Source organism: Gossypium hirsutum, chromosome D08, assembly GCF_007990345.1.
Source record: "Gossypium hirsutum isolate 1008001.06 chromosome D08, Gossypium_hirsutum_v2.1, whole genome shotgun sequence".
Taxonomy (NCBI): Eukaryota; Viridiplantae; Streptophyta; class Magnoliopsida; order Malvales; family Malvaceae; genus Gossypium; species Gossypium hirsutum.
Window position 1 is genome coordinate 67,976,754 of NC_053444.1, and position 15,370 is coordinate 67,992,123.

Below are 15,370 nucleotides of genomic sequence, written 5' to 3' on the forward strand. Positions count from 1 at the left end.
TCAACTTTTGTATCATCAGGTTTTAAGTTATAATTGTGTTAAAAAGATTAAATAAAATTTTTATTCAAATTAAACTGATTGAAAAATCGAAAGTATGTCTTATACATTTTAAAGTAAAAAATTGATTGGACTGATTACCCTATTTTTTAGGTGAATTTTGTAAGTTTACAAGTAAAGTTAAAATTTATTACTTTTAAATATAATATAATATAAGGACTATATATCAATTTATAAACTTAATCAAAAGTCCTGCCCCAAAAGCTCAACTTATATTAACCTTAGACAAAAAAATTCATAAGCTGGAACCCAGCACATATTCATATTTATTAATTAAAAATTTTATTTAAGTCTAATTGAAAATATAAAAATATATTTATAAAAAATAAAATTTTATAATAATAATTAAAAGTCTCCAACTGATTTTTCTAAAATTCCATAAAACTTGTTTCAATTTTTTTCTATAAAACTGATCAGTTCATTTGGTCGAAAGCATAACTAAAATGAATATTAATAATATTTAATACATATTGGATTTTATTTTAATTGAATTAAAGTATTGGTTCTGATTTATTTCAGAGCATGCAAAATAAGGTTCTAACTATTAAGAATGAAGGGCAAAGTTGTCAATCAATGCCAAAGAAATCTACACAAACAAGGATAACGATAACGTATGAAAAATATTAATTTCACAAGACATCCTCAAACTATAATGAATATTTTAACTTGGTCCCTAAATTTTAAATTATTCTAATTAAATCCTCAAAATATTAGTGTTATATCAACCAGGTCCTTCTGTCCACTAGCCTAACTATCAATTTAGGTGTTTAATGGTTTAGATCTAACGTGATGCATATTAGAAGTGTATTATTATAAGGACAATTTGGATCTAATGAATTAAAGAAAGAAAATAACATCATAAATTTTGTTGACACATTTTCTTTTAAACATATCATATCTAAGTCAATGATTTTTGGAACTAAATCAGTGGTCATATTGATTAGGCCACCGATTCTTGATTCAATCGACAAAAAAAACTGAAATAAGAAATAGAAAAAAAAAAACAAAAACATAGATACATATAACAATAATGACATTAACATCAATTATACACTCCTATTTAAGTTAGTTTTTTTCTCATTTTTAATATTTTTTAAGTATTTGGATGGGTTGGGTCAATTGGGCCTTTTTATCTGTTGGGCTATTACTTGGGCCGAAAACATAAAAAATCAATTCTTTTATCAGTTTACCACTTGCGATTCAACTCCGATTCAGAGTGGTTCGTTCTAAAATCGGTTTAACTCCTTCGTCAAAATTGATATATTGTTCAGTTCTTGTCTTTCCGGTCTAACTGGTTGGTCTAAATCAATTTAAACAGGATAGACACACATGTTTACAATACAATTCACATGTTTTAAATACACATAATGTCAAATATGGACCAACATTTAACACTTAAATTTATGGTTATGCTAATTGAAGAACTTGAATTAGGTTGAACAGATATTGTACACCTATTAGGTTGATTGAAGGAACTTAAATGATACAACATTAATATTTTGAGGATTAAATTAGAATACATAAAAATTTAGAGACCAATTTAAAATTTAGACAATAGTTTAAGGATGTCTCGTTAATTAACCCAAAATAAATTAAAAAATAAAAAAATCCATTGTTTTTCATCTTTACCATTTTCGTGTAGCTCCTTTCTTCTCCTTTTGGTTCTTAAAAAGAGAAAGAAAGAAAATCACTTTCATCGCTTCTCTCTCTAAAATCCATTTAAAAAAAAAAATTATTATTATCTTTCTATTTGTATTCAGATTCAGCGTTTTACAAATCCTCGATTTATCTGTTTTTTTTTCTTCTAAATTTTTGTTGTAATCCGACGGTGGAGATTGAATCTCGCGTGAAAAAAGATCGAGGTATGCAGCAAGGTGATCAGACGGTGTTGAGCTTAAGGCCTGGTGGTGGTCGAGGGGGCAGACTCTTCGGTGGTCCTTCATCATCATCGTCGTCGTCGTCGTCTTCTTCCCTAGCCTTTGGTTCTGTTTCTTCTGATCTTCTTCTCTTTCGTCCTCATGGCGGTGCTTCCTCTTTCTCTATTAAGGTTCATCTCTTTCCCGATCTAATCCTTTTTGATGTTATATTCACATATATATAATATATGCATATATGTGATGTTTTTATATTGATTTGGATTTGATTTGAATTTTATATTTTCTTTGCTATTGGAATTAGTTAGGCTTTTTTTTTATTTAAAAATTGTTAGTGTAGCTGCTATTAGGTAATGTTTTTTCTTTTTGGTTTAATATAAGATCCTTAGCAAGTACATTTGATTTTTATCATTAATATTGTTGGATTCTATATCTTCAATTGCCTGATTGATTCTTCTGGATTGTTAATCTGAATATTAACATGCTTTATATTGAAATATTGTTGATCAATTGCTTTACTGTTTTAGGCTGGAGACTCACGATTCGAGGGTCGTGAACGTGTGCGGTACACTAGGGACCAGCTTCTACAGCTTAGGGAGGTGATTGTCCAATCTTGTTCTTTGTACTATACTTCATATGTGAATCAGAAATATATTATTGTTGCATTTTTCTTTAGAAATCAACCAGGAAAGAACAAGAACATGTCTTTTATTTGTATGCAAGGAAGTTGTCCAACATTTTTCGCGTTCTGCTTCAGTTATATCGAGTTGGTCATGCAAATAAGTTGTTCATAGGTGTTTGTTTTTTGTTTCAGTTTTATTTGGTTGAGACCATACAATGGCACTTTGCTTGATACGGTATCTGATTATATCCTGCTTGCCTTCTCTTAGGCGGTAGAAGTTATTGATGAGATTCTTAAAATCAAAGGAGAAATCAAGTTGGAGCTCTTTGGTGAAGATCAAAACAGGGGTCGTGCTGAAAGCATTGTAAGCCTTCTCTTGCCTTCATGGAATTACTGTATTGCAAATATATCCACCAAGTCATCATTCTTTGTTAATACTTGTTGCTTTGGTTTCTGAACTTTTTGCTAGCCATCATCAAATCAGAGTCAGAATCGTTACTCTGAACCTGATAATCGTGATTGGCGTAACCGTTCAGCACAGTTTCATTCTTCTGGAGAGGAGAGGTTCTGGGAAGCTCTTCGGGACAGAGAATCTGGAAACCGATATGACTTTAGACAACCCGAAGCTAATCAATTTAATCGTCAAGATCAACTCAATTCTCAGTTCTCAAAGGCCTCTTATGATCAAAGGGTAATTAAAATAAAAAGATACAAACCTTTTTTCTCTATAGAGTTCCCTCTATCTTCAGATTTTTACTGTTTGCCTTTGATGTTGTCTGAATTACTAAAATGCTACTTTTTTTTGTTCTTGGAGGTGTTGGGTATGTATTTGAAGCATCTTGCAACATATTACTTTGTCATTAGAATGTTTAAAAGCTAGGCATCATCGTGCTGGAATCAGCAATTCTGCTCCACTTGATTCCTTAACCTCTACGTATTTATATGGAGTCAGAGTAATTGTTCAATAAGTTGAGTCTGTAATGACTACTCTGAATTTTATTTAAATGTGTTTTTTTATGATGATGAGATGGTTCAGAACCTTACATTTTGGGAATTTCTTTCTTTTATTTGTTAACCCATTTGTTTCAGGGTCATTGCAATAGTATTAGTTATGAAGCATGTCAGGTACTTGGCTCAGACACCAATTCCCGTATTGATAATATTCAAGGAACTCTATCACTTGTAGTGTCTTGTTTTAATTTTTAGCTTTGTATTTATTCCTTTTAAGAACTGAGTTTATCCCCGTACACTATGGCTGCCATTTGGGTTTGGCATTTCATTTGGTTTCCTTTGTTGATATAGGGAGGACCAACTCCAACTTTGATCAAGGCTGAGGTACCATGGTCAGCTAGAAGGGGAAACCTTTCAGAGAAGGAGCGTGTTCTAAAGACTGTAAAAGGGTAAATATGTTGAAAATATATTTTCTGCATCATATATGTGTCTAATTTTGTTACAAACCATAAAAGCGTGTTTCTTGCATTATATATGTATCTCTGATTTCTATTGAGAAAACATAAAGATATATTTTATGCAGGATTTAATCTTAGATTAGGCATAATTACTCCCTTAAAATCTATGCAGCAAATAGACGTTGCAGTACATTTCTTTTTGTTTCTTAATAAGTTACTGAAACAAGGCATTATTGTGAACATCTGCTATTCAAATTTATTAAGGTCTATGAAGTTCTTAAATTCAGAGTTTATTTATTTATTTCTTTTTACTGTAGTTGGTAACTAACACTTTAGTTTTGGAAGTTGCTAAATATGAAAAAGAGCAAATATATCATCTGATTATCCCTTGCAAGCATTGGATTCCATTGTAAAGAAAAAACTTACCAAACCATTTTTTAAATTCTATCGAGTTCTCAACTTTGGAGTCTAATATGTTTTCTCAACATGGTTGGTATCTCTTTTTTTTTTTTTGGAGCTACTGATGTGGGTGCTTTCATGATGACAAAATTTGTCAGTGGTTTTTATTTTGTTAACCATGCTTGATAGGAACCAAGGCAATTCTTTCCTTCTCACTGAATTTTGTGCAATTAACAATGAATTATTGGTTTTCTCTGAATGGATCTGTTCTCTGTGTAGGATATTGAACAAGCTTACTCCAGAGAAGTATGACCTTCTTAAGGGTCAACTTATTGATTCTGGTATCACATCAGCTGATATCTTGAAGGTTGTTATTTGCTTGATTCTGTTATTCTTTTTGGAAATGCTATATTGTGCTCTTTTCCTGTTACCAGCGCAAGATAAAACTAATGATGGTATTTGTGTGTGTTTTTTTACAGGAGGTTATTTCTATAATATTTGACAAGGCTGTTTTGGAACCCACGTTTTGCCCTATGTATGCTCGATTTTGTGCTGATCTTAACGATAAGCTCCCCTCATTCCCACCCGAAGAACCTGGTGGAAAAGAAATAACATTCAAGCGAGTCCTCTTAAATAACTGCCAAGAAGCATTTGAGGGAGCTGACAAGCTCAGGGAAGAAGTGAGGCTGATGACTGCCCCTGAGCAAGAGATGGAGCGTAGGGATAAAGAAAGGATGGTCAAGCTTCGTACCCTTGGTAACATTCGTTTAATTGGTGAGCTTTTGAAGCAGAAAATGGTACCTGAAAAGATAGTCCATCACATTGTACAGGTTATTGCCAATACTTCCTTTCTCATCAATGGCACTTGGATTTCTAGAAAGTTATGGGAAATCATTTGTTGCTTATTCTGTCAAACAGGAACTTTTGGGGCCCGATACTAAAGCTTGCCCTGCAGAGGAGAATGTTGAAGCCATCTGTCAGTTCTTCAACACTATTGGAAAGCAGCTTGATGAGAGCCCAAAATCACGGCGCATAAATGATTCGTACTTCAGCAGACTGAAGGAATTGACTGCAAATCCTCAACTAGCACCAAGACTGAGATTTATGGTTCGTGATGTTCTTGATCTTCGCGCAAACAACTGGGTCCCTAGGCGTGAAGAGGTCAGCTAATAGATGCCATCAAATTTTTTGGGTTAGATTAGATAGAAGTTTCTGTTATGTCCTTTTGAACAGGTTTTAACTCCCAGCTCTTTTTTGTATTTGTTTTTCTGCAGGTGAAAGCCAAAACAATTACTGAAATCCATTCCGAGGCTGAAAAAAATCTCGGGTTACGTCCAGGTGCTACTGCAAGTATTAGAAATAGTCCTGTTTCTGGTGGTCCTATAAGTCCTGGTAACTGGGGTATGATGCCTGGAATGCCGGGAACTCGAAGAATGCCTGGTATGCCTGGAATAGACAATGATAATTGGGAAGTCCCTAGGACCCGATCAATGCCAAGGGGAGATAAATCTGGAGGACATATCCCGTCACCATTAGTCGATAAATCGTCTTTAATGAATCCAAGGCTGTTGCCTCAAGGCAGTGCTGGCCTAATGACTGGTAGGACAAGTGCCCTGTTACAGGGAAGTTCGACTCCTCCTGCTCAGCCATCCAACTCTCTTTTGGGTGCTGAGCCTCCAGCCCAACCTACCAGACCTGTGCCTGTGGCTGCTGTTTCTCCCGTTGTGGAGAAACCACTAGATCCGGCTGCTAAACTAAATACAGACGAGCTTTGGAGGAAAACACAGGCACTGTTAGAGGAATATTTCAGTGTTAGGCTGCTTGATGAAGCATTACAATGCGTGGAAGAACTAAAATCTCCGTTGTACCACCCTGAGTTTGTGAAAGAAGCTATCTCGATTGCCTTGGAGAAAAGCCCACCTTGTGTTGAACCAGTTTCGAAGCTTCTAGAATACTTGTTTATTAAGAAAGTTCTTACAGCTACAGACCTAGGGACCGGATGCTTGCTCTACGGTGCCTTATTGGATGATATCGGCATTGATTTACCCAAAGCACCGAACAACTTCGGAGAAATAATTGGGACACTCGTTTTGGTTGGGGGATTAGATATTAAAGTGTTGAAAGAAGTTCTTAAGAAGATGGAAGACGACCTATACAAGAAAGCTGTATTTAATGCAACAATGAGGATCATTAGCTCAAATCCTTCAGGACAAGCCATATTGGATGCACAGGCATCCGAGGTCGAGGCCAGTCAGAATCTACTCTAATGTCTCGATACAATGAACTTCCACTTATCTCCACTTCAACACAACATTGTCCACGGATTTCCCCCTGTTTTTGAGGCCCGCAACTTGTATTTTAAAGTGGAACTGCACAAGGACAGGTAAAGTTACTTATCGAGTTGTACATTTCTCCGAGGTCATAGCGTATTATTAAAGAAACAAAAAAGAAGGAACGAACCGTAATGCCACAGAATTTTCCCTCGGCCTCAGATCTAGCTAATATATGCCAAAAAAGTAGTGAAGGGAAGAATGGATACCCCTTTTAAGGAATCTAGTTGTTTTGTATTTGATTAGATTTTCTTATAATTTTTCTTTTTAAGTTTGGTTGACTTAAGAACTCAGTCCCATAAATCTCCTTAAACCACTGAATTTTCCTGGTTTTTTTTTTTTTTTTGGCATATGATGTTTCATTTTTTTCACAATTTGGGAATCAATGCATTCACTGAATCCATGACTTAGGGACCTAAAGGTTCATGTATTTGTTTTGTGTTTTTGAGATATTTTTATGTTTATGTGAATTTTTGATACGTTAATAATTTGTATTATATAAATTTTGAGATGTTCATGGTATTCGAAATGTTATTTTCTCATGTCGTATTCGTTTTGCGGTAACTCGTGTCTACTTCTTGATGCATAGGGTCTTATTATGTAATATTTCGATTTTGATTTTGGTTATAATTTTAAATAAATAAATAAAATTGATTTTTATATGTTTGGATTAATTTGGTTGGACTTGAATATCATTTGTTTAAGAACTTAAATCTGACTTGTTTGAACTTGAATATGAATATATACTCAAGTTGATATTTCAAGTATATTTGTTTGTAAAATAAATTATATTATTTTAAAGATATATTTTTATCATTTTATGTTTTTCGTATCTTTTATATAGACAACATCCACAAAATAATTCCAATTAAAACCTAATTTATTATTTATATTTAACATTTTTATAATTTTTTACTAAAACTAATTTCGACATCTTAAAATGGTAACAGTAAAATGTCAATCAAGGAAAAAGATTGGATGCTCAATAGCTAAAATAAGAGCACTAAAATGTTTTGATTTGAAACAAGAAAATATATCAAAACATAGAGAAAAGAAAATGAAGCCAACATACATTCATCTAAAACATAAATCAATCCACGCCATAAGTGTCACATAGTTTCAACTGTTCCACACCATGTTAAAACTAAGGAATTAGCAACAAATATTAATTTTGAATAACAAAGAGGAGCCCCCAGCATGATTTTTACAAAAAAGTTCCTAAAAAAAATTTAAAATTATCATCCATACCTGGTCCCATTACAGTCAAAACCAAGAAAAAAACAACTGTTTAAAAGGATCAAAGTAACAATCTTAGCTTTGCTCCTCGTTTTCCAAAGCATCCTCAGCCGCAGCAGCTGCCATCAACTCATCGAATTTCTCCGATTTCCCCAGAAGTATTTCAATCTATACAGAAAAATTGACCTGATGATGTTAGCCTCTAATATTAAGGCAAAGTTCAACCATCTTTTGAGAATATAAGAGCAGAGCATATATGATTAACCCCAATGCTTTTGCCATAAGGACATAACTCGTCATGGACTTCGTACTAATACGAGAGTAAATGCATATCCAAAACAGTCGCCTAAGCTAATTAATAGAGGTATGGGTTTCAATGGTGACAGCAACTGTTCAGCCCTAGTGCCTAAAACTTCTAAAATTTCTTTTTTATGAGCAGGTAAGTATCAACGGTTCCATCATGGCTTACAAGTGAATTTTCCAATCCCAATCCCAAAAGAGGCCAACGTTGTACCATGCCGTGAGTTTGAAAAGACCAACAAATGACAAAAAAAAAAATGCTGTTTCATCCCATTTTTCTATTGCAGAAGTGATGTCTCATCACTTCATGACAACCATTGGTTTGATTTTATTGATACCCTACTGAAAGCAATGGGGTCAATATGATAGCCTACATCGCTCCGACTCCTTATTTTTCTTGAAATAACGATGTCCAATGCATATCCAGACAATAGGTATATACAGATGAGACCCTTGAGGATTCTACTACTACATGCATACCGGTATGTATCCCCGTATACCTATGTCTGAGTAACATAATATGAACCGGGTCATAAATGTAATTTAAAGTAAACCATTTCAATTATGTTAGCAACTTACTTTTGCTTTTTGAACAGGTCGTCCCCCCGATTCCTCTCGCATATCAATGGTAGAAGTCATAATTTCTGGTATACAATACATATAGTAAGTTCAAGTTCTCAACACGAGATTGAATGCTAAAAGCTATCTTATTAAGGTTAAAGAACCTCACTTTTCTCAACAGCCAGTCCGTTGTTCTTCAATATCTCAGCAATGGTAACGACCGTAGCAATAGCTGCAGACAGTATTTAAATGCATGTCGTAAGGAAAAGAAATAGTAAAGCAATTTTTTTCCCAACACATTTTCATACGTGCACACCAACTCTAGTACACAAGCCGATGTGAGATTCATAGCTTCTCTCTAGGACCATGATACATAGCAACACATCCATGAATTACAAAACCACAAGCGATGTACACATATTTGGACATAGGTTCGAGAAAATATAACACATGAAAGATGCTCGAAATACATAAAAAATAAAATTGAACATACATCCAACCAGGGGCGAAGGGAGGCCCCCCCCCCCTCCCAATGAAAAATGGCAGCTTTAGACCTCAAAATTCATAAAATCCTAAGTTAATATATGGTAAAATTATAGTTTGGCACCAAAAATGCTAGAATTTCGATTTAGTCCTTTTGAAAACCACAAATATATAAAGATATAATCCAATATAAGGACGAAATTACATTTTAACTCTTCATAACAGTAAAAAAAAAGTGCAAAGAAGAATACCCATTCCAAGAGCAGAGAGTTCCACTTCATTGTATTGCTGCATATATCTCTGCCAAAAATGGAATCCAAAAAAAACATAAATAATTAAGAAAATTATGGGATTTTTCACATCAAGCAATGAAATAAAATGACATTTAAAAAACCCAAAATCATATACTAAAACACTAACAACAAAAAATCAAAAACTAAAACACTGCTACTACAGTTCAAGCAGGCAAAAGCAGATCAACAAGGGGAAAACAGAGAGATTTAAGCAAAAATAAATAAAACCCAGAAAAGAGAAGCAAAAAGGGTATTAAACAGTGAAACCTTAGCAAGATTAACGTAGAAAAAGAGGGGTTTTTTAGTATTGGAGACTTGAATACGGTTCTTCTTGTTGTTGTTGTTTGAAGCTGATGAATCCATGATGTTCAAGTTGTTTACTCCCTCTGTTATGCCCTCCATTTTTTGTTCCTTCAAATAAAAGAGATCCCCAACTAGCTATGTAACTGCTCCCTCACCAAAGTAAATGAGAAAAAAAAAAAAAAAGCTTAAAGGGGAAGAACAAGGTTTTCAGTTTAAAGGCTCAAAAACCCTTGAAATTGGCCCCCTTTTTCACCAGTCCTCCTCCTCCCCTTTCAACCTTTGTTCCCTTTTTCTTTTCTTTTTTTTTAAATATTTGCACTACAAAACAAAGTCGTTTTAAGTTTATCTAGAGGCTCAACATTTATGAGCCTAGCCCTAGAGTTTTAAAGAATTCGGTAAACCACACCCAATTATGTTTTTTACCACTAATTATGAAAATTTATAAAAACGGTTATGTAATTATTTGATTTTTTCTTTTTTATCACCCAATTATCTTAAATTTTTGGGTATTTTTATTTCAATATTAGTCAGTTGGTAATTAAAAAAGACAAAATTTAATAGTTAAATGACTATTTTGTAACGTTTCTATTAGAAAAACCGAATTAAATTAATTATTTTATTATTAAATTGATTAATTTAGTATATTTATATTTAACATAATTAATACTTTGAAAGGAATCAACTTTTTTATTTAACAGAGTTAATATTTTAAATTTTTTTATAATTTTACAAAATTTAAACTCTCTCTTTTTTTTTTTATAATTTGGCTTTATTGCATTCATTTTAATATTAATTTGAAAGAAATTAATTTAATTCAACCGTTAAAAAGCCCTCATGGATCACCAGTGGGCTCCAATGTGAGGTGTTTGGCAGCACACCAGTGAGCATAAAGCTCCGGTAGACTGATTTAGAAGTCCGAAAACAGGGTAATTATTATTTTACTTCTCTAATTCTTCTTTTATTATTTATTTTATTTAATACACATATCATAATTTTAATATGTCATTATTTAATATAATTTAATTTTTAATGTTTTTATAATTTTTATTTATAATTTAACATAAATACAATTTAATTTATATTGTATTATTTGATTTAAATATAATTTATAAAATACTTTTATACATTTTAATTTAATATCCCACCACTAATTTTTATCAATTTGATTATCATTATTTAAACTTTAGTCAATTTGTATTTTTTTTAGATGAAATTTTGATTAAATAATTAAAATTTTAATGACACTTATGTCACAGCCTGTTTAATAATCGATGTGTTTAAACAAAAACTTTTTTTTCCCTCTTTATAGCCTTTTAATTTAACTTTCTTGTTTTGAAGTTACAAATACAAACAATACACATTTGAATCTCTAATCAAAGACCAACCGACACAAAAAGCACAATCAAATCAATAATAAAAATATATCTGAATATAATCCAAAATAAACATGGATAAAATGTACGCATGGTAAACAAAACTAAAATCTCGATTTACAAAATCCGAACATAAAATTTAAAAGTTATCACGATTTCAACCTTATAATGCCATTTTAACTTTTAAATGTTAATGTATTTAAACTTTAACCAAAAGGGTGGTTCAATCGATTAAACTGTTATTTATTAATCTAATCTATTTGTTCGGTTCAATTGATTAAAGTATTAAAAATATTAAAAACAAAAAAAAAATCAATTCAATCGATTCAACCGACAAATCCAATCAGTCTAAACTTTTCTTACGATTCAATCCTCAATCAATTTCAATCATCAATCTATTTTTAAATTGTTTATGGTTATGTAAATAAAATGTTTCACTTGAAATTGGAAATAATAAATTTCAAAATATTTAAATAATATAAAAATTAAATTAATCAATTTGATAATAAAATAATTAATTTAATCCAATCCCTCACAAACTTGGCCAATACTTCTTCAATCGTCGAAACTATTTTAAAAAATTTTAACGTCAATGCCTTAATGAATGTGAAATAGATACTCTGAGGAGGATGTTGGCGTTTCGTACTCTGCCTGTCATTCGTGACAATGGGCTCACTTTTCATAAATATTCAAATAAACAATACAATAAATAATATCCATTATTATTAAATGGTTAAAACCCTAAAATAAATAACCATTTTTTCCATTCCATCGTTCTATATAAATTAACTTTTACAAATTTTTTTACTTGTACCAAGTAAACGACAATATTTTAATCACCGAATCAATAATTAAATCATTAATTTTTTTATTCTAACAGAAATTTAATAATTAATTAAAAATTTAAAATTCATAAAATCTTCTACAACTTAATTTGCAAAATAATAATTAACATTAAAAGCAAAATATTTAAATCAAACTAAACCAACCAATACAAAAATTGACAAAACACCAATCTTTAGAAAAATAATATCGAACCAATTGAAATGTAATGTGAATCATTACGTCACGAACCATTTTTTTAAATAATTTTTTTAACAATTAGCTTAGCCGATTCATCCACCTTCCGGTTTTAAAACACTAATTAAAATCTAAATTAAAATCTAAATTACTGGTCTACCTAAACAAAATATTAATGTTTAAAATACTTCTTTTTAATATTTATAATATGATAAAATAAATTGATGCAAAAATCATAAATTGTAATGTACGTAGCATCTAAGATGATTATTATTTTCCCCAAAAAAAAGATGATTAATATTCTTTTTGATAATTTACTTTTATGATTAAGATTAGAGAGAACCAAAGTTCCAATTGTCATGTTTTGCTACTTCATTGCATTGCTAATAGAGGTTTTTTTTTCCTAAAGCATAAAATTAATATATTTTTTTTTAAAAATCCCTTTATAATTTTTTATACCCATGCATTTCCTTTAAAGGGTTCCATCAGCTGCATTTGAACTGCCATTTCCACCTCTCCTGCTAGCAGTTGTGTTCTTCACTATCTGCATCCACATTTAAAATATTTAATATTTAAACAAAATATTTCAATTTCATAAACATTTTAACTATTTAAAATTTAACGTCTAAAAAATGATAAAAATACCATGAAAATTCTTATACTAAAAGCCAAATTACATTTTGCCCTTATTTATGTTAGATCAAAGAATTATTTGATATTTTTAATAAAAACTTCGTTCATTTTTATTGTCAAAAATTAATCATTGCATATCAACATGATATACTATCTGGTTTTTTCGTCAACCATACGAATGTTAACTATAAAAATAGATTAAATTTGTATTAAAAGCAATCAATTTGCTTTTTTATCTACTTTATAAGGATTAATTTACTTATTTTTAAGTAGAAAAATAAAATTCAATTGAACTCCTAATACTACTCTATAGTAATTTTACCGTTTAGCCCTTCTTCCTAACTTACCTAACTCCTGACACTGCATCTGCAATATGCTATTCCTATTTACTTTAGGAAATTTCTAAAAAAGAAAAAAACTCTTGAACTTTCCATAAGCTTAAAATTGGGTAAGAAATCCTATAGTTTTATAAGAACATTACAATATTCATCGTATTTTTTGAGAAAATCCTTAACTATATTCTATTTCAAGTAATGGATTTTAAGGTTGAAAACACTGTATATTTGTGTTCGAAATGTAATTTTCAACTTCAAGATCCCGACAAAGAATACTAAATATCCCAAATGCTTCCAATTGGAATGATAATTATGAGGTGAAAGTGATGTTACGTGGTGGTGATGATGATCATGTTATGTTGATGTATGGATGGATTTAAAGAGAAAAAAAGATGATAAAAAATTAATTTACTTGTCGAAGCATCTGATTCTCATTGTGCAACGTGGATAGCCTCTCTTCTAGTTCAGAGTTCTTCTTCTCCAAGTCTCTAACTCTGGTTTCCAGTTCATTCAAGTACGCCTTTTTCCTTTCCCTTGCTTGTTGCGCTGATACTCTGTTCCTCAACAACCTATTTTCAAAAAAATAAAATGTATATTGTTGATTTACCATAATGCCACTACCAAGGGTGAAACGGTAATTCCCAGATATAGTTTTACCTCTTTAAGCGCTTGTTTTCTTTATCCGCTGGGCTTCTCCCTCTCTTTCTCTGACCGCCTTCACCCGATGGTTGAGGCCGGTCCGGTCGGGTCAGTGAACCGGGTTCGCGACCGGCGGCCGGAGCTGCTGATGCTTCGCCTCCTATCTCAGGCACTCTCCGGATCTCTTCATCACTTTCCATACCTTTGAAACAAAAAAAAGAAAAAGAAAAACAAATATACAGATCAAATTTTCAGTGCAATCAATGAAAATGCGGTTGATCTGGATCGATTTTCTCGAGAAAATAAAAAGAAAAATACACAAAAAAGGCTAAAAGCTTTACAAATACCATTTTCTACTAACGAATTGCCGGGTGATGAGTTTAGTAACTCTTTTTTCATAATAAAGAACAAAAAAACGAACCATATAAATCATTTTCTCATGAAATTTTGAAATTTAAACGTCGTTTTATAGCTTTAAAAAATGGCTAACCTTCTTTGACTTCAACTTGAAGAGCAGAGCTTGAAGATCTCTCACTGCTTGAAGGTAAGGAACTAGCTGCTATTGAACTCGTTCCTTGTTCTTGCATTTCTTCGTTATAGAAAAAATAAAATTAAATTAAAAAAAATCCGAGAGATTTTTTGGGGAAATGGGAAGAAAAGCGGGATATCTATTAATGTTAATGGAACAAAAATTAGAAAGAGTGTTTGCAGTGTTGCAGAAAAAATTTTAGCCGTTGGATTTGTTATGAATCTAAGGGATGTTAGTGAATGAACGTGGAGTTATGGTAGCCATGAGGAGTGTCGTTAATCAAAGGCTAAGGGAAGATAAACGTGGAGGAACGATATCCGTTTGATTTGGAATTGATCGTACGGTTGGGTGGGAACTGAGAGGATGGGATGCAATGAATTGGGACCACGTTGTGCTGACTGACTTCTGCAAATATATTTTTTGTTACAATATGAGTCGAGTCCCCGTTTTTTCGTATCTTTTGGATTTAGTTTTTTTACTTTTGGAATAAGTATATAAAATATTTTATTAAATTTATATTTATTACAATATTATTCTTTTATTACATATATTCTAAATGAATATGTTTAACATTAAAATATTATACTAGCGAATTTAACGACAAAAAATAATATTTGTGTATAATTTGATTAAAATATCCTTTTATTTAAGAGAACAATATAAACCAATAATAAATCTGACTTGAGCCTATTACACAAATATTTTAAAGTTATAAATTTAATATTTTAACCAATATTTCTTTTAATTTTGATAAATATATTTTTACATAATTATTTTTGACCCTCAGTGTACCATAATTTAATCGTATATATTACTGAATTATTTTTTGTAATAAAAATTTCACGTACAATTTTGGAATGATGTACATAAAATAAATTAAAATACGATACAATAGGATTAAAACTAATATAAGTTGATAATTATATTAATATTAAAAATATAAATATCTTCAATCAAAATATATAAATATCTGA

The 15,370-nt window shown here is 31.4% G+C and overlaps 3 protein-coding genes across 3 annotated transcripts; 1 reads left to right on the forward strand and 2 right to left on the reverse strand.

Moving 5' to 3' along the window:
- The first annotated feature begins 1,687 nt into the window (after nt 1–1,687).
- On the forward strand, nt 1,688–7,213 carry LOC107942481 (eukaryotic translation initiation factor). Its single transcript, XM_016876148.2, has 9 exons — nt 1,688–2,104; nt 2,459–2,530; nt 2,822–2,917; nt 3,023–3,244; nt 3,856–3,953; nt 4,641–4,728; nt 4,841–5,191; nt 5,280–5,522; nt 5,636–7,213. Exons 1-9 carry the CDS (start codon nt 1,922–1,924, stop codon nt 6,626–6,628), a joined length of 2,346 nt encoding a protein of 781 aa, XP_016731637.1. The 5' UTR covers nt 1,688–1,921; the 3' UTR covers nt 6,629–7,213.
- A 536-nt stretch (nt 7,214–7,749) lies between these two features.
- LOC107942482 (uncharacterized protein At2g34160) lies at nt 7,750–10,218 on the reverse strand. Its single transcript, XM_041098977.1, has 5 exons — nt 9,832–10,218; nt 9,523–9,571; nt 8,958–9,020; nt 8,807–8,871; nt 7,750–8,095 (listed from the first exon to the last, which is right to left on the reverse strand). The coding sequence occupies exons 1-5, from the start codon at nt 9,964–9,966 to the stop codon at nt 8,003–8,005; spliced, it is 405 nt and encodes a 134-aa protein (XP_040954911.1). The 5' UTR covers nt 9,967–10,218; the 3' UTR covers nt 7,750–8,002.
- Nucleotides 10,219–12,551: 2,333 nt separating this feature from the next.
- On the reverse strand, nt 12,552–14,638 carry LOC121219986 (transcription factor HY5). Its single transcript, XM_041098978.1, has 4 exons — nt 14,358–14,638; nt 13,886–14,069; nt 13,641–13,797; nt 12,552–12,804 (listed from the first exon to the last, which is right to left on the reverse strand). Exons 1-4 carry the CDS (start codon nt 14,452–14,454, stop codon nt 12,733–12,735), a joined length of 510 nt encoding a protein of 169 aa, XP_040954912.1. The 5' UTR covers nt 14,455–14,638; the 3' UTR covers nt 12,552–12,732.
- Nucleotides 14,639–15,370: the final 732 nt, after the last annotated feature.

Excerpts from the sequence above, each read along its gene's own strand:
- LOC107942481 (XM_016876148.2), top strand. The coding sequence starts at position 1,922 with ATGCAGCAAGGTGATCAGACGGTGTTGAGCTTAAGGCCTGGTGGTGGT. Across the intron at positions 3,245-3,855 it reads AGGCCTCTTATGATCAAAGG|GGAGGACCAACTCCAACTTT; the intron begins GTAATTAAAATA and ends TTGTTGATATAG. Across the intron at positions 4,729-4,840 it reads CATCAGCTGATATCTTGAAG|GAGGTTATTTCTATAATATT; the intron begins GTTGTTATTTGC and ends GTTTTTTTACAG.
- LOC107942482 (XM_041098977.1), bottom strand. The coding sequence starts at position 9,966 with ATGGAGGGCATAACAGAGGGAGTAAACAACTTGAACATCATGGATTCA. Across the intron at positions 9,021-9,522 it reads ACTCTCTGCTCTTGGAATGG|CTATTGCTACGGTCGTTACC; the intron begins GTATTCTTCTTT and ends TACTGTCTGCAG. Across the intron at positions 8,872-8,957 it reads CGGACTGGCTGTTGAGAAAA|AAATTATGACTTCTACCATT; the intron begins GTGAGGTTCTTT and ends ATTGTATACCAG.
- LOC121219986 (XM_041098978.1), bottom strand. The coding sequence starts at position 14,454 with ATGCAAGAACAAGGAACGAGTTCAATAGCAGCTAGTTCCTTACCTTCA. Across the intron at positions 13,798-13,885 it reads GAAAACAAGCGCTTAAAGAG|GTTGTTGAGGAACAGAGTAT; the intron begins GTAAAACTATAT and ends TTTTGAAAATAG. Across the intron at positions 12,805-13,640 it reads AGAATCAGATGCTTCGACAA|ATAGTGAAGAACACAACTGC; the intron begins GTAAATTAATTT and ends ATGTGGATGCAG.